The sequence below is a fragment of the Equus przewalskii genome, chromosome 14 (assembly GCF_037783145.1).
Source record: "Equus przewalskii isolate Varuska chromosome 14, EquPr2, whole genome shotgun sequence".
Classification (NCBI taxonomy): Eukaryota; Metazoa; Chordata; class Mammalia; order Perissodactyla; family Equidae; genus Equus; species Equus przewalskii.
Window position 1 is genome coordinate 9,906,630 of NC_091844.1, and position 19,003 is coordinate 9,925,632.

Consider the following 19,003-nt stretch of genomic DNA (forward strand, 5'->3'; position numbering starts at 1 on the left):
CAGCTGCTCTTCCTTCTTGCCCTTAGTGCAACTAGTGAGATAATATAAGAGGAAAAGCAACTGAGGCAGTTAGAAGTTTTAAAACTCACCTTAATGGATTTTATTTTACTTTGAAGTCAGGCTTAATCACCTGTTTTTAGATAACTAAAGTGACTTTGGACATCATGATTGTATGACCTGTTTGCTTCATTTTATATATGAAAGGCAGGCCCTCATAAGGTTAACAGATTTGCTCAAGAACAGCAAGGTTCAGAATCCAGATTTTCTGACTCCTGTTTGTGTCCACTTTGCCACTTAATTAAGGTTGCTATAGATGAATTGGTCCATGTGGAAATGGATCAGTCTGGGCATTTATTTTAATATATAAACATATATATAATAAATATAAAATTTAATATATAAATATTTTATATATTAAAATAAATACCCAGTGTCTACTCTTTCAGAGCGTGGAATCCTTTTGGTTAAATCATGGTGCTGTTTTCTTTCACACTCTCATCCCAGTCTTGCTAATCTCTTCTTCTCAGCAGTGTTTTAATGAGATTTTATTATATTTAAAATTTCAAACATTATATTAGCTATTTAATGGATGATACATGATTTTCTCTCCTATAATTAGTTTTCCTGTTTTTAGTTGAGAAGTTTAAAAAGCAGCTACGTCTTGTAAGTTGTGTGGGGTGATTGCTTTGCTTTGATTAGAATTCCCGGGTGTCTGTGTATGTGCCATTCAGCCTGAGTTAATGTAGGCATGATTGTAGGGCCGTGGCTTCTGGGAGTCCTTTAATGAGAAGCCTTGTGTGCATGAGTTTAAGGTATGGCATTATTTTACTGAAAGCTTTGACTTGTAAATCCTATACTTGTGTATGGTATATTACAAGTTAGCAATTGTCAAGTTTTTGCCATAATCCTTTCTTCAGACAATTTTACATTGAAATTTGAGGTGTAGTATAGTTAACGAGAAGCTGCTGATTCACCCCGGTGCTGCCTCATGCCTGAGGAGTACCATGGAGCGCAGTTTAAAAACATTGTGCTAAGTGACTATGATTTTGTTTTTGTTTTGTTCGTTTTGTGCTGTCTTCTGTGGCATGGGGACCTGCCTCCTACGGTTAGGTTCTCACGTGGGTCTGCTGGGGTTAAGGGGTGATAGTGGTTTACTGTTCCAGTTATGCCAATGCACTGGGCTCCTCTGGTGGGAGTGACTGATTCCCAGAGTTTGTCCTTTCTTTTTAAGCTCTCAAACTATATGTTAGCACATTTGTCTAATACTTAAGATACTCTTCAGAGTATTGTACTTCATATGGGCTCAAACTTTGTTTCTAATTGTAGTCAATGTTAAATATTAGAGTGCTTATTCAACTTGTTTAAACGTGATTCCAAGTTTATCGCATGATTTTTTCATTTCCCTTGTGTTTTTGTGTCTTGCCTCAATTTATTTTTCATAAAAAATGTGCATAACTCTAGTTCCTGGTATAGATTTGGCTTTTTTAAAAAAAATCTTGGTGTCATTTACATTTTTCTCTCATAGCACTGCAGAATAATTCTAAAATTGTTTTTACTTGGCTGACTAACCAACACATTTCAGAGTACCCCCCAATGACTTGTTGTAGGTAATGTTTTATTAGAAAATATATTCTTGGTCTTCAGGAGCTAAAGAATGAATAGCTTAACTCTCAGAATCTGTAGTAAAAGGCAGTCTGGACCTTGTGGGCGAAAGGGCAAGAAGTCATCTACATATTTTCATACCCATTTGTTTCCTTTTCTGAGCTCATGGTGTTTTGGTGAGTGCTTGGAAAGGTTAGGTCATGGAGGTGGGCAAAGGGAATTTTAATTGAATGCAGAAGGATGATTTTTGCTTAATGGCAGAATAATAGGCAAAACAGCCCACTTTTTCCTTAGCACATAGTTAGATCCTTTCTGGCCTTAAGTCCACTTTTTTTTTTTTAAAAGATTGGCACCTGAGCTAACAACTGTTGCCAATCTTTTTTTTTTCTTTCTCCCCAAAGTCCCCCAGTACATAGTTGTATATTCTAGTTGTGAGTGACTCTGGTTGTGCTATGTGGGACGCCACCTCAGCATGGCCTGGCAAGGGGTGCCATGTCCGTGCCCGGGATCCAAACCCTCGAAACCCTGGGCCACTGAAGTGGAGTGCGCGAACTTAACTACTCGGCCACGGGGCCGGCCCTTTAAGTCCACTTTTGAATAAGGAAGAAGGTAGATACCTGAATGGATAAGCAGATGGGTATACAAGAGTTAGATGCTGTTTTTCTAATAGAGAATGACAGGGACATTAACTGGAACCATAAAAAAGATTCGATGTGCAGAATTGTTTCATACAAAGAAAGTGCTGTTACTACAAGCTGTAATAAAACATTTGGAATAGATGTTAATGTAGTGATTTTGTTTTATCTTAATTTTTGTAAAATTTCCCAGAATCTGTTTAGAACTATCAGTGTAAATTCATTATCAGCTAATAGAAATAGGAAATGATTTAGAGAAGTGTTAGATACAAAGTTTTGTTTTAGAGATTACTGGAGCTAGAGGACAAAGCAAGAATTAAGACTCCCCGAAGTAGACGAATATTTCACTTGTAAAGAATATGTGTCTGAATATATTTTCAGTGTTCATGGAAAGCTAAGTAGAAAAAGAAACCATCTTTTGGTAAAGTGAAGCTTGTGTTTGTTTTGAAACTTAGATTTTGATATTTGGCTCTTTTTTTCCTAGGAAGAGTAGTAAAAATGTAGATACAGTTCCTTTGTGCTTAGGATGAGCAACAAAATTAGAAAATTTTAGAAATTAATCCCTGAGAGAATTTTTAAAAAGAAGATCTTTTAAAAATATACTTTCAGATAATGTTTCTATCTGTACATCTTTAGAAGATAAATGGATAAGCAGGGATAATTAGGAGTGTACAACTGGTGTATAGTGGTTTGGGCTTCAAATTAAAAGAATTTTTTGTCTAACATTACTATAGTGCATTGGGCTTTAATTCCTTTTACTAAGTATCTCTGAGGATGTCTGATTTGAGACCTGCAGCATTTAATAAGTTGGCTCTCTTATTTTATATCAATCTCCATGGACTTAGTTATATAAGCCTAAAAATTCTGCTGGGTAATGTGGCTCTTGTTAGGATTTGGACAAGATCTTAGGCTCTTGTGTATGATCAGTGTTGACCATAGTCATAGCATAGAGAGCACCTTTAGAGTCTGTGTCACACGGGCGTGCTGTTGGTAGGGCAGGAGAAGCAGGCATAGTAGGGCCTTTCCCATGTTCATTGCACTTTGGTCTCACTTCAGATGTGTAGCTGGCATGGTGGGCATAGTTTCGCTCTCTATTTATCCCTTAGTTACAGCTATATATGATGAAAAGGGTAAAAGAGATCTGTAGTCAGGCAGTTGAAATGATCTGTTAAAGGGAGAAAAGTTAGTTTGATAAAGAATAAAGTAAATTAATAAATGGTCTAATTTTAGGACTTTGAATCTAGTATTTGAATGTAATCTATAATATTAAGACTAACTTTTAGCGTGATGATAAATCTAGGTAAATGAAAATTGAAATGTTGTCACCAGTATGTTCTTTACCATCATAATTTAGTGGTTTTAGGGTTTGGGTATAGTTTAAGATAGTTTAGGTAGGATTACTAAATATGTATTGATATTACATAAAGGACATAGTCTGTAACGTTATATAGTTCCATTTTATAATATATCATTAGTATGCTTTCCTATATTCACAGTTGCTGACTCAGTATTTTAATTGTTTTTTTTTGTGCCAATTCAGTTATTTCTTGCATGTTTGTTATTTTTTAAAAAAAGTTTTCTGGAATGCCCTTTGAGAAAAGAAAAATGTCAAAACTCTTGGATTTATGAGATAATAGGAAAAGTATCTTTAGTCTCTTTTTTATTAATTTTTTCCTAAATAAAGAATGACTTCCTTAGTAAATATTTTAGGTTTAAAGCCAGAAATGTGTTTAGAAATATTTCCTGATACTTAAGAAGTATTTTTTAAAATTTAATGTTAGCATAAGTATGTTGGTTGGCTATTTTTAAATTTGAATTGAAAATGTTATTTTTAAAGATACAGTTAACCGTATAGAACTCAGTTCATTAGAAGACAAAAATAGGTTTAAGACTGCTTAATCAAATTAGTTTTAGTTCTCAAGTACAAAAGGAAATAGGTGTTTGGGAATGTTAGTTAATGTGCTGGTACCACCACCCACCACGTGTTATAATACTGGTATTCCCTGGCTTTTACTGGTGACGTTTGTATGTGGTGGACATTTGGAAGAGGGTATATGTGATAGCTTCTGCCCTCTTAGAGTTCAGATCCTCAAGTGGCTTTATCTGTCACTTTTACACGTAAAAATAGTATAAATTATTTGTTCCTCTTAAAGTTGAGATTCTTTATTTTGTTCTATCTTTTTTTGTTTTACAATATTTTGCATTTAATAGACATACTGTGAATTATGGAAATTGGGAATCCTCATCTGGCTTACTTATTCTGGAAAAACTTAATATTCGAGATGGGATTTGAAAAAGTCTTGATGATTCTATGTGAATTGTTTGGGGGGAATTATGGTAAATATTAAATATGAAGATTAAAATAGTGACTAGTCCAGCTCTGCTTGCACTTTTTCTCATCTTACTCTTGTGATTTTTCTTTTTTTCTCATGTAAGATTGTTGGCCACTAATTTTTAAGATTTCAGACGTGTGTCTTTTCATGGGTGGAATGTCTTAAATTCTTAAGTTTTTAAGTAAGATAATATTAAGGTCAGTGATACAGAGAGAGAAGGAATAAACTAGGAAAACAGGTGGCTTATTGTTGGTGAAATACTCTGATTGTTAAGAACATTGATTTTTCGTGGAGCTCTCAGTTTCCCCAAGTATTGAACTCTTAAATTGGTGTTACTTTTTTGTTTCAGCATCAAAGCTGGACGCCTCCTGTCCTATATTCCATATCAGCTTTACACCAAGCAGTCCAATGTGCAGAAAGGTCTCAGCTTCACTCCTGTATGCAAACCTGAGGATCCTGTGCCAGGTCCAAGCAATATAACCAAACAGCTCAACAACAGGGTGTAAGTTTGTCTAGATTGAGAACACTACAAAGCTGGTTTTTAGCAGTGGGTGTGGCCTGTGCTCTGCTGAAGAGAAAAGCAGCTATAAAATCTGGTCATTCATCATATTAAACATTTGAAGTATGTGTGTGCATGTCTTACCTAAAAATTATTTTTATCATGAAAGTTCCATAAATAAAGTGTAAACAAGGAAGCTTTTCCCGTCATTTTAGAATCTCACGTTAAACTAATGGATCTTAAATCATTAGAAGTGAACATTTCTGAAAGTAATTTGCTGTAGAATATTGCTTTCTCAAAAACTGAACTATACACCAGCTATGCTTTTGTTGTATGCTATGCGTAGAAAGACAGTTAATGAAAATGTTAATATTTCTAGGTTATTTTTGAAAAATTCCAAGTTTATGACAATTCTAAATATCTTGTATCAATGAAAATTTAGTTGGTGACCCTCAATGTTACAGAGTTAGAGGTAAATCTAGACTTTATTCCATGTAGCTGATTTAAAAAAATATATTGATTTAAGCTTTAGTTGCAATAATTCTGGGTAAATTGGTTTCACAGTTAATTGGTGTGTTGCCTTGTATATCAGGTGGTTCATTATCATTAGCTTTGTACTTATTTATTCAGTTGCTTGCTTTGGGAATTGGATATATTTTTTCCAAAAGACCAGCAGTCTAATTAACCTGGGAGGATCCGATATCACTACCTTCTGTATGTAATTTTTGTTGTCATTTAACTTGTATACACTTAGAAGCATGGTATTCAAATTTTTTTTATGTCACCTAAACTTTTAATATTTTTAGTACTGTCAAGGTGTATGACAAGTAATATCAGAAAACCTTTTTCAATACACTGTTTCATATATTTTTCTTAATCTACACTAATAAAAGTAGAAAATAGATATGTGTTTTTTGAAATTCTTTGTGTCAATTTTATAGAGAATTTACCTATTAGATTTTACTTCTTAATACATTTACGCTAAAAATTATTTGGCAAATAAATGTATATGTACCAGTGGTATATATCCAGTACAGCTGCTTTGTAAATATTCATTTTTCTAGGCTGAAAAACTGTAGTTCAGAAAGAATGTATACTAGTGGTGTATTTTCTTGCCACTTTATGCCCTTCTGTTGCATATGTTGCTAGTTCACATATAAAGAATCTTAATATTTCTGACACAGAAAACTAGATTTAAGACTTTTCTGACTTCGCTTTTGTTGCTTTCTGTGACTATTTTTTGGTATGTTCAATACGTTTTATAAATTTCTTTGAAATTCTCTTATGTGACTTTTTGCTCACTTTCTTTCTCTTTATCTCAGGGGAGAGACTTTCTCTGACATGTAACAAATTAGGTTTTCTTTCTTTCCTCTTTTAATCATTTCCAGTTGTCTTCTTTTTTCCTTTCGCTGGTGTGATCATCCGTGAGAACTGGACCTACTCAGAGTTGGCTGTCATATTCCATGAGATGGTCAGCCAGAGCCAGGGCCCACCCAGAAATGGGTGGTAACGTTTTGCATCTGACTCGTGTGACTTTTCTGTGTGTTCACACTGTCGTTACTGTTATGCTGTGTTGATGCTAGGATGAGAGACTATAGGTTAAACCTGATCATACTGTGGTAGTCTCACCTTTGCCTGGGTACTATGTCTGACACCCTCATCTGGAGGCTGAACTGTAATTGGATTAATGCTGTGGATGTTCCTGAGAAGAATGAATTACTGTTCCCTAATTCAGGTTTTTGTTACTTAGATGATTCTTGTGAATGCAAATGAATTTTGTCTTTTACAGAGCATTACCAAGCAGACATCTAGAGGAGCCAAGGCTGTGAATTTAGCGTACCATTTGTCATAGGTCCTGCATTTAAATACCTGTCGTCAGGAAACCTCGTCCCATTGCCTTGAACCTCCCTGGCATCTAAATATGCTTTTCTTAGAAATGAATGTTATTTCCTTTGTTAATAGGGCGTTCCCTCATTTTTCTAGGTATAAATTTTACTAAATTACCCATACACATTGACCTGGTTCTTACTTGTTATCTACTTGTGCAGCAATTGGCCCCATTAATAGATAATGCAAATAGTCTGTTAGCCTGCCTTTTCCTGAGTGAAACTGGCCTCAGGATTGTAGCAGTATTGGACTTAATATGTTGAACAGTGCCTTACATAAAACTAAAGTTAAAACTAGGAATAAGAATTCAAATAAAGTTTCTTACCCATTTTTTATGAGAGTTACTCATTTAATTCAGCAAATACTTATTGACTACCTCATAAATGCCAGACACTGCTACAAACTGGATATTTAGAGCTTACAGATTCCAATTAATTTTTAGTGGGAGAAGTAACTGAAAATAGTTTTTTTGATTTTTCTTCAACCTGGAAAAGATTCCATTGCATTTCTTCTTTGGGAGTGTCCGAAGTTAAAAGAAAAAAGAAAAAAAGAAACCCTAAAGGCAGTTAATGTTCTAGAATGTTCCTAGTTACCTTGCTACTTTGGTTTAGCAAAGAATTACCTTTTGTTGGAAGAGAAAGCATATAGAATTGGTGCCTTAATTTTTCTGTTTTTAGGGGAGAATATCGAAGTCTGTATCACTTAAGACAGTATTTAAGAAAAATTGTTTTAGCCTGAAAGTCAGGCATTATTAATTTAAGTAAAATTTTTTCCTGTTTTAGAAATCACATAATTAAGAAGATTGAGACAGAAAATGAAGTCAAAGTCAATGGAGTGAACAGCTGGGATGAAGAAGATGCAAATAACGGTTTTAGTTTTGTGGAGCTAGAGCAGATCTTTCCAGGAAGGAAACAGAATGGAATTCCGCATCACAGAGGCAGCTCTGCCGTTTTTAATGGACACACTCATAGCTCTAATGGTGCCTTAAAGACACAGGATTGCTTGGTGCCGGTGGGCAACAGTGCTGCCAGCAGGCTCTCTCCAGACTCTGCCCAGGAGGAGGAGAAGGCTGAGAAGAGCAGTGCTGGCTTCAGAGACCGCCTTGTGCAGCAGTTGCAGCAAAGCGTTAAAAACACAGATGCTTTGCGGAATCCGCACAGAACTAATTCCTTCTCATTATCATCTTTGCACAGTAACACTAAAATAAATGGTGCTCACCACTCCACTGTTCAGGGGCCTTCAAGCACAAAAAGCACTTCTTCAATTCCTACTGTTAGCAAAGCAGCACCTTCAGTGCCATCCAAACCTTCGGACTGCAGTTTTATCTCAGACTTCTATTCTCATTCAAGACTGCATCACATATCCATGTGGAAGTGTGAATTGACTGAGTTTGTCAGTACCCTGCAAAGGCAAAGTAGTGGTGTCTTTCCAGGAAGGGAAAAGTTAAAAAAAATGAAAACAGGCAGGTCTGCACTTGTTGTAACTGACACAGGTAGATACTAACGTTGTTTTCTTAAGAAACAGTCTTGCTTGATCATTTTGTTCTGAAGCTGTTGTTGGTGTTCTCATCAGCACTGTGCTCTCATAATACAGAAGTCTTTAGGAATATCAGGTTATGTAAGTTGCAGTAAGTATAATATTATAGAAAGCTTTCATATTTATTAAAATATTTTTTACAAAATTAGATTTAAGTCTGGCTAACTGAAAGTTTTTGGGTTACTGAGACAGTAACAGTGTTGGGATTCTGAGCATTCATTCCTCATGTAGACTTCATCAGTTGTTGAAGTTTTGAACTGTGTAAAATATAGCCTGTATTATATTCAGAGCTTAAAGTCCTGTAAGAATGAATTGGTTTGGTAAGAGAGTAATTGTTAATTTCTAGAAGCTTGCCTCATGATGGTTTTTAAATAAATAACTTCAACATAATAGCTATTGTAATTATAGTGGTAAACATTTAGTGAGATAAAGTGTTTTCGGGTGTAGATAGATTAGTTGATTGTATTTTGTATTCTTTAATACTTTCCTTGTCATCAAAAATGAACAAACTCAGGCTATATTTCTGTGCCAGCCATTATAAATTAGTGTCTGGTTTGAGGTTTTAGTTGTTTTTTATAGATTATGTGGGATTTTTTTACGAGGAAGGATCTCAGAGATTATCTACTATTAGTCTTTAATTTATACCTGTGGAAACTGAGGTACAGAGAGAAGCTGATGGTTCTGAAAGTGATAGAGCTTCTCCATGTGGGTTTTCCTGTTGTGTTTTGCTGTTTTTGATGTATTCTTAAATGCTTTTTGTCACTTATGGAATATTTCAGAATAATGTTACAGGTATTAGGTGGTATCTTCACAATTGATTTAAAATTGTTTGGAAATGAAATTTGTATCTCTGAATGACTTTTAGAGCCAAAGAAACTGAAATTTGACTTCTCTTAAGGTGGTAGAAATAATCTGTAATAGTAGAGTCTTTGTTTTGAAGACTTCATTTTACTTCTAAGCATTTAAAAATATAATTTCTAAAATTAACTAGACCTGATTTTTTCTTTAATGTTAAAAATTAGTTTGGGCTTTGAACATTCTCTTTTTCCTCCTAGGAAATATGTCAGTGTTGAGTTCACCCAGACATCAGAGCTGTATAATGCATGTTGATATGGATTGCTTCTTTGTATCAGTGGGTATACGAAATAGACCAGATCTCAAAGGTCTGTATTCTTGTTTATGTTTTAAGAAAATTAATATATTGTTACATTTTCTAAGGGATCACAAAATCTTCTTTAAGAAATATTTATTCTAATTTTCCTTGGCAAAATCAGTTTCTGCTTCCAAATTGTCTGGACTCCATTATCAAGAGAGATGTGGGGAAATTAGAAGTTTTTTCCTCCCTGTAGAGATCAGGTCTTTAGGGAAGAATTCTTACCTTCAGCTGAAGGATCTGTTGTCTAAGAGTAATGTAGGCAGGAACCTGCATTGGGCATTTTCTACATTTTTATTTATATTTACTATGTTAATCAATGGAAATTTTGTGGTAGCATGTGTCTGCACCTTGGGTCACAATCCTTTCTCTTGAATAAATAGCTGTCCTGGTGTTAGTGAACATTCCAGCTTTTTGGTTGTAGGATAATTTTTGTAATGTTGAGTATTGCTGAAATATGTTTACGTCTGTCCAGTCTTTGTTTTAATGGAATTTCAGATATTTGGGAGCTAGTCGATACTTTTCAGAACATTTATTCTGGATTTTTCAGTAGTTCTCTTTTTTTGAAAGATGTAACTATTACCATTTTCTTCTGAGAGTCAGTCCTTCCCTTAAAGAAATCACAGAAACTGCTGGGTTAATAGCAGGGCTTAATTTTTGTCATGAGGAGTTGCTGCTTCAGCTCTGAGAGCAGTGTTTAGAATGTTAAAGAATTAACTTTAGCTCAAGTGACTTTTTGATGCATTATTTCTTTTGTCCTCACAACAAATGCATTCAGTAAATTATATGTGAATTATCCATGCTATTGCTTTACGCAGTTATAGTTATCTTTTAACTTACCCGAGGAAAAGATACATGAAAGATTTTATAACTAAACAAAAACTGAGGGACTGTGTACTCATGTTTGATTATTTGGTAGGTCGGATTGTGATTCCTCTGCATATATATGTAATTTGTTTCTCTTGCCGTAAAATTAAAAGATTAGTGTAGATGTTACGCTACTTTTCTGATACCAGAAATCTAAAAAAATCTAGATACAGTTAGTTTTTCGTTCTCTCTCCTCCTGTCCAATCTGAATGTAGGATCTGAGTGGCTTGTTTTCTACTGTAAGAAACCGAACAAAAACCCTGCAAGGCTAAGTGATAGTGTTGCTTTTGTGTTGAATAAATGTATCAAAATTGTCATAAATAGTTTGCATTTTTGGGGGTGCTGAAAATCTTAGATGGCTTTTGCATGGTGATTGATCATCTTTAAAGATAATAACTCCTTTATGAACTAGTGCCTAAATAAAGCTGCAGAAAAAAATGTCATATTTTAAAATCTTTAGAAAAATCTTCCTTTACATGTTGTCAATGTTGTTAATGTTCCTGTACTTAGATTTAAAAATAATTTTATTCTTTCCCCCACAGGGAAACCAGTGGCTGTTACAAGTAACAGAGGCACAGGAAGGGCACCTTTGCGTCCTGGCGCTAACCCACAGTTGGAGTGGCAGTATTACCAGAATAAAGTCCTGAGAGGCAAAGCAGGTACAGATAATGAGCTGTCTTTGAAGCCGTAGTGCTCCTGTTGAAGACTCCTGGATTTTGCTGTTGGTATTACCATTACAGAAATGAAAGCAGAGTTGAAATAATTAGCTTTTTCATCCAATGGTTTTAAGGGTGTCAGTGACATCTTAAAGCAAAATCTGAAAGTAATACCAATGATTGGTTTATAGTTAGGCTTTGTTGAATTGGATGGTGATTTTCCTAAGACAGAGAGTGAAGAATGTTTTCAAAGATGTGATTAGTTTGCTTTGTACAAATTTAGATTTGGGGTGAAAATCATGGACATCATTTTGTGGAAGCCTCTAGACTTGAGAGTTAATTACTAATTGTTTGGTCACGGATCATAGTAAGGACACTAAATTTCGTGTTGCTAAAGATTTATGTGAGGCGGTGGAATAAGAAATGGTAGAAATAAGAAACTTTAAAGTTTCACTTTATTGGAATAAGAAGATAAATACCAGCAATAATTCCCCATATCTGTGTTGAACCTATTTCCTATGAAAAGCAACACTTTCTTGCCTCTCTGGCGTTTAAGTTTTGGCTGTTAATAAATAAAAATCATAAGTTATACTAATCACAATGCTATTAAGATTTTCACATATATATATATTTTTCCCCCCGAGTCAATTACCTGAGAAATATTTGCTTAGAAGTTAAATCCTTTGACACTGATCAGTTTCCTCATGGATGTCTGCAAAGCCAAAAAATTTTTTTAATCATTTTTTCAGAAAAATATTAGTCAGGAAGTAGTCAAAAATTAGATACACAGTGGAATGGAAGGCTTGCAGTTAAATTTCATCCCAATTATTTCAGGTCCCTAGTTTTCAGTTACAAAACCTTGGGCTTGTGTTAGAAATTATCTCAATGACATTAAAGCGAAAGGAAAACCACTAGACATGTCTGAGGACTTTTTGGGATTACAGTCTTTTTGTTGGTTGTGATCATCTGTTTTATAAGGCATAAGTACAAAAGAAAATGTAGATACATCTTTATGCTTCCTGTGTACCTGTGTATTTTCCAGATTTCCTAAAGCTTTTCTTGGTTTTTATATCTTTTAAGAGATTTTTGAGATTCTAGCATTTTGTGTGTCATGAGTAGATCTTGGGGTAGCTAGTGTTGAGCTTGTTGAGATTTAGTTGTATTGTGATACTTGACAACATGGGTACTTTCTTAAGTATTGTTAGTATGGTTTGTGGTAGGGTGGTTTTTCTTTTTGTATTTTCTGTGTGGTATGATTAAAAAGATGAAATCTTAAGTTCTAGAAAACAATTAAGTAGCTTAAACCCACAACTAGAAGGACCGGCAGCTAAGATATACGACTGTGTACAGGGGGTGTTTGGGGAGATAAAGCAGAAAAAAAAAAAAAGAAAATGCACTATACTTGTCATATATTGGGCAAAAACAAGTAAAAACATAATAAAAGTTGAAAGAAGGAAAAAATACTAAAATACTGTGTGCATTCTATTCAGTAACATCTCTCAGTTACTCGGTGCTCAGTTTCTCCAGTAGGTAGAATCTTGTATTTGCTCCACACGTCCTTATAGCAGTCCACATTTACAGTTTTGGCCTGGGCAAGCGTGCATTTCTTAGGAGTAGCAGAGAGCTAGTCCTCTTAACGTCTTTCCTTCCATCACAAATAATCTGACCATAAACAGTTTATTAACAGAATACTGTCGTTGGCTACTTAATTGTCTTTCATCAGTTTAGCTGCTGGATTTTCATAACATTGGGATGACCTTGTATAGTTCACTTCCCCTCCACCTCTAAATGTGGGTGGTAAACCAGAAGGTAAATGTTAGCAGAAATATTGAAATTTTCACTTGCCATTGAAAACTGTCAAAAATAGACTTTCCTGTCACTAGAAAAGTGAATATGATACTTTGCATTTCGTGCTCTTTCTTTAACTTGCTGTCATTCGCTTTTATTTCTTAAGCCTTTTGACCCATGAGGAGCTTACCAAAATGTTTGCTACATATGAAGTGATTAGATTGTCCTTTATTATAAAGTTTGGTTGCGACTAAACTTTTACTTCGCATTTGTTTTTTCAGTGCCTTTGTTCCTCTTCCCTTGTTACTCCCTGATCTTGTTTTCTCTGGGTCCTTATTAGACATGACACCAAATTTTAAAATGTTGAGGATCACTTTAGAAACTGGAATCTTTGGCTTTTGCACACTAGCTTTTTAAAAAAATTCAGTTCTGATGTTTTGACTTGTATGTGTAGACAAAAGTATTAGAACAAATAGCATCTTTAGCCCTTTATAGAAACTTTGGTTTCTTATTTGTCATGTTCAGAGACTCTTTGTCTAGTCAGACCACTGTAACCAGGGGCTCTCCATCCATGACTTCCTTTGGAAGCTGCTTTCCTGAGCAGGACTCAGTGGTGGCGCTTCTCATTGATGATCTCATTATGTGGAATCCATTTATACTCAAAATTTCCTGGTTGGGGCCTTTTATCCCTTTGTGGATTCCAGGATGTAGATGTTTGCTATTCCTTCAACAGCCTCAGTGTTCATTCTAAAGAACTACGGTTTTAAAAATCGTATTAGTCATAGATTTATTCTCAGCGATTTCTTTTTCACAGACTTGGGTCCTGGCCTCTGATTTCTCCAACCGTTCCTCCACATTCTCCATGTGCCCGTCTAGGTTGTCAAGTTTTGATGAGCAGTTCTCTACTTTGCCCTCCAGTGAGGACAGTGTCCCTGCATTTCCCTGAATCTCCCTTGAAGCAACTCACTCCGCTGGTGGAGGGATCCACGCACTCTGCTGCACTGTGGAAAAGGTCAGCCAGCCCAGTGAAGGGAACCTCGAGGTGCTACCTCTCAGGCAGGGCATTGGGAGCTCAGGGACCACAGACACTGTTCTCACCTCAAGCATGACTTTTTTGTAATTTTCAAGACAGCTATCTTAGATTATTTAACTAGCCCTTCAAATATGTCACCTAACTCCCCAACTTTTAAAGCATAACTCATGGTTATACCTTTGAAAGGCAGCTGGTTGTGGCTATTCAAGCTTCAACTCTTATTTCTTTGGTTTAGTAGCAGCGTCTGTTGAACTATGATACTGACAATCCTAGAATTCCTATAGATTTTCAGCTTAGAATAATAGACTAATGAAGCAAATATTTAGCTTTCTAAGACCCTTCGGAAATGCTGGGTAATCTGCTCTGCATTCTGTCTTTAATTGTCATAGTACAGCCTATGTTAGTCACAATATATTAGAATATAGCTCATATTACATACTCTGGTCTTTTTAGTTTTGATGCAAGTGGGATTTGACCCCATTAAGATGCCACACCTCAGAGTTTGGTTTGCATTTATGCTTTGTGTGTATGGGTGCTGGAATCCAGAAATGCTTGTATGGGTTATATAGCTGGATGAAAGGTGTTGCTTACTGGAGTCAAACTAGGAGGAGCTGCTGTGGCCCATAAAGCCAGACCTTTTGCTGCGTCTTTCTGGTGGTGCTTTAACTTGACTGATTTTTCTTGGAACATTACGTCTCTGAAATAAACAGAAGAGCAGTACTGAATTTGTTGGTTATATATTGTTACAGTGTACTCAAAATAGGTTTGTCTAGAAATAGCTGAAGTGTTGTATCTTGGTGTGTTTTCCTAATTAATGGTATTTTGTGTCTAATAGGAGAACTGCTGAGGTTGTGTTTTAGAATACATGTTTTGAAAGCATGTTTTTCTGGGAATTTAAGAGTAGTATCCCAAGAGAGCTGTAACTGAAGTGGGGTTTTAATCTATTTCTCAATTACTAGTGAAGCCAAAGGTGGTAAAGGAAGTCAAGCAGCATGCAGTCAGTAGGCCATGTGCCTAAAAGACCATGTGCTTTTAAATTCTTGTGTAAAGCTATAAATTTGGTTTGGATATTAAGAGATACTAGTGAGCTATACTATTTAGACTAGAATTATATTATATAAAGCAATTGGTATTTTGATCATACTTGAATGTTTTAAACTGAACGTGTGTTGTTAAACCAAAAATAGAATTTCCTGAAAGGGGGGATAATGTTGTGAGGCTCTTTTACCTGATGTGTGTTCAAAAGAAAATTCTTAAATTTAGGATGAAACCTCCTTATGGTATGTGACCCACTAAATTATTGTTTGCTCGATGACTTGTAGGAATTTGATGTTTGTTGAACATGTTGTTAATTAGCTTTAAGTTTTTGCAGATAGTTCTTTTAGGAAATAGCAGAGAACATTCAGGGAAATTTACATTTTCCATTAAGTGTTACCTATTATAGGGAGCTGTATAATCCTTTTAAGGCTATGGGGAGGGCGTTCATCTTCCTGATCACTTTTCACCTTGTCCGTCTCAAGAGACTGTGTTAAAGGGATACTTTATATTTAGTTCTGATATATTTAAAAAAATAACTCTCATTAAAACAGAACTTTCTATTTATTATTATAAGTTTTTGTCTACTGGTGAAGAGTATAATGGAAGGAAACCACTTTAGAGTTACAGACTTTCTTTTAATACCAATGGAGTTAACTTTATTTAGAATTTATTAAACATTTGTTTGTGAAAGGGCTGGAACATATATTTCTTGAATGAAAGCTAAGGAAAATCAGCTTTTAATATATAATCATTAAATTTTATTATGTTTAAAGCAGATATACCAGATTCATCACTGTGGGAGAATCAAGATTCTGCACAAACAAATGGAATAGATTCTGTTTTGTCAAAGGCCGAAATTGCATCTTGTAGTTATGAAGCCAGGTATGTAGAAATTGTGTGTTGTAGTACTTACAAATAATTTACTTAATCATTTTTATATAATCTTTTAAAGTGGATTTAGCTATGCTGGTTAGGCTTATAACTTAAATATGTTACAGACATTCTATGAAAAACAATGTTTCTAGACTTACTCCCTTTCAATTCCTTTTTTTCCCTTTCACAAATGCTAGAAAGCTTTAAGTAAACACCTTAGTTTCTTGATGAAACTAAGGTTCTGCAGTGGAAACCTAAAGAAATTGGACATTGTCGTTTTTTTAGTGAGAGAGGGTCTTGATGTTCATCTACCCTAATCATTCCTTTTTACAGCTAAGAAAAAATCCTTTGCAATTTAAACATTCTAAAACTCAGTGCTTTTTTAAAAAAAAAATTATGTTAAAACTTGATTGCCTATTAAATTACAAGTAAATAATTCCATACTGGCATACCTAGTAATCTCTTTACTTGAATGGGCAGTGTCGTCGACTTGTTTGCACCAACTTTGTGTATAGATCTTTATCTTCCAGTAGCCTTAAAACTTCATTACAACTAGCTGTTTCAATACAAGAAAAAACAGAGATATGTATGTGGTCCTCATAGTTTAAAAAAACAATCAATAATTTAAAAAACAATTGTTGTAAAAGTAGAGGGAGTAATAATGAATTGGTTAATTAAAAAGAGCAGTCTTTATTTGTTTTTCCTGATAACTGACCACAGACATTTTTACCTTTATAACACAGTAAGCATTTATATGTTGTTGGCAGGTGTTAAAGTATTTAATAATTATAAAAGAGAGTCTTACACCGGTTACATTTTTCAGGCTTTTTTTGAGAGAAAGGTCAGGTAGTATCTTTATTTATGGCTTTGTCATTCATACCTTTTTTAATTGAGATTAAGTTGAGATATTTATATTAGTTTCAGATATACAACATAGTGATTTGATACATGTAACATTTTCCAGTCTTAATTAGAAGTTGAGCTTATTCAAGCAAGTCTAATCTGAACAAAAAATATTTAAACTCAGTGTCATCTAACCAGAATAGTTTGTTTAGTCTTGCCCATTATTGTATAAAAAAGATACTTAGGAAAAAAGCATTATATTCAAACACCCATAATTATAGACTATTGTAATTATTTTCCATTTATGACGTGTCAAACTTTTACTCCCAGACTGACTTGGCTTTCTCATTGACAGAATTATGTTTTAGTCTTTTTCATTGTTGACAGTATACCCAAGGAGCTGAAACTTGCTTTAATAAAATATAATTAAGTCAAATACAGATACATTTTGGATTATTATATTTCTACTATCACAGGCAATTTAGAGCGGATTTCATGTTATGCTCAATAGGCTAGACTCTCTCCCGTGCTAAGTTATTGAATGGCAACGTGTGCTTCTGATAGCTGGACAGTTGTGTTCCATGTCAGGAGGGTGTAATGAAGCCCAGAAATACTCTCTCAGTCTTTGGATTTCACTGGTTAGTGAAATGAAAGCTCCACCCTTCTTGTGCTGCCTCTGCAGGCTCGCTCTTCTCCCTCAGTACCCACAGGCTGAACGCTGCATCGGGGTGCCAAGGCTCCCTCAAGGGTAGAAGCGTTACCAGCTCCTGATGGCTTTGGACTCTACCAGCCCTAGTCCTGTCCAGGCTCGAGGCTTCCATTGGTGTTTGGATGGTGCATTTATGTTGTATCACAGATGGTGATTGTTAAGCTGAACGTATCACAGAACAGTTGGGGTGATGATGTATGGGGGCCAGATGCTGTGTAGCAAGCCATGTACTTGCCACTTAAATGGCAAAGGTTTATTTTAAAGAGATGCGTAAAGTGACGAAAATGGATTTGAGTGTAAGTTGGGAAAAAACTCCGCAAAACCCACAGCAGTGAGGTTTTTGTCCTTTATTTGTAATTTTCCATTTTCTAGAAGGCTATTGCTAATGAAGGTCTCTAGAAAACAGTTCTTGGATATTCTTTTTTTTTGTGGCTATCCAGTAGTTATATTCCTTAAGAGATTTTTGTTAAGAAGTGTATTCACAGTTGCATTAGAGAAATGTTTCTGGGATTGGAGTGGGGACTGTGATTGTGGGGATGGTCTTCCAGTTTTATGCATTCCTGAGTTTTCAATAGACATAGATTAATAATGGGGTTAGCAAAGGATGGGATGTGAACTTGAGATGGTGGAAGTCCTAGAAAGGTAGGATGTGTATATGTAGATCAGAACATGCATTACTGTTAGTTTTACCCATACTTAGCATAAGGAACAAGCTTTATACATAATAAGTGAGAAGGTAGCTAGGTGGGTGAATAGGTAATGATATACAAATACCCTAGAGGCAAAGGTTTTTAAGATCAAATCAGTTTTTTTTTTCCAAAGATTGGTACCTGAGCTAACGTCTGTTGCCCATGTTTTTTTTTTTTTTTCTTCTTCTTCTTCTTCCCAAAAGCCCCCCAGTACATAGTTGTATATTCTAGTTGTGAGTGCCTCTGGTTGTGCAATGTGGGATGCTGCCTCAGCATGGCCTGATGAGCAGTGCCATGTCCGCGCCCAGGATCCAAACTGGCAAAACCCTGGGCCACGAAGCGGAGTGTGCGGACTTAACCACTCAGCTATGGGGCCAGCCCTGTCAAATCATTTTTAAACCTCTGTTTCATGTGCTTTTGTAAGCACTATTACTAATTAGTGATTCTTAGTTTTTACTGTTCTTAATTAGAGATATAGATCTCTTTTAGTATATTGGACAATGACAGTGATTTAATGATTATTTATTTATTTATTTAATTTTTTGAGGAACGTTAGCCCTGAGCTGACATCTGCTGCCAATCCTCCTCTTTTTGCTAAGGAAGACTGGCCCTGAGCTAACATCCATGTCCATCTTCCTCTACTTTATATGTGGGATGCCTGCCACAGCATGGCTTGCCAAGTGGTACCATGTTCACACCCAGGATCCAAACTGGCGAACCTGGGGCTGCCAGAGCCAAACGTGCGCACTTAACCGCTGTAGCACTGGGCCGGCCCCAATGATTAATTCTTTTCTATTGTCTAATCCAATACCAGATACAGTTGTCTGAGCATAGCATAATGCAAGAAAGAGTATGCTCTATG

The 19,003-nt window shown here is 35.4% G+C and overlaps 1 protein-coding gene across 17 annotated transcripts in view; it reads left to right on the top strand.

Moving 5' to 3' along the window:
* Positions 1–19,003, top strand: part of REV1 (REV1 DNA directed polymerase) — a 92,291-nt gene that overhangs the window by 47,313 nt on the left and 25,975 nt on the right. For 8 of the 17 annotated variants that reach the window (XM_070571988.1, XM_070571997.1, XM_070571987.1 and 5 more), the window contains 5 exons: positions 4,920–5,072; positions 7,739–8,448; positions 9,548–9,655; positions 11,055–11,171; positions 15,801–15,909. In XM_070571988.1, the coding sequence (XP_070428089.1) occupies positions 4,920–5,072; positions 7,739–8,448; positions 9,548–9,655; positions 11,055–11,171; positions 15,801–15,909 (1,197 nt within the window). Of the gene's footprint in view, positions 1–4,919; positions 5,073–7,738; positions 8,449–9,547; positions 9,656–11,054; positions 11,172–13,770; positions 13,969–15,800; positions 15,910–19,003 lie in introns of those variants that run through there. The other 9 variants (XM_070571991.1, XM_070571990.1, XM_070571992.1 and 6 more) reach the window with 3 other exon arrangements.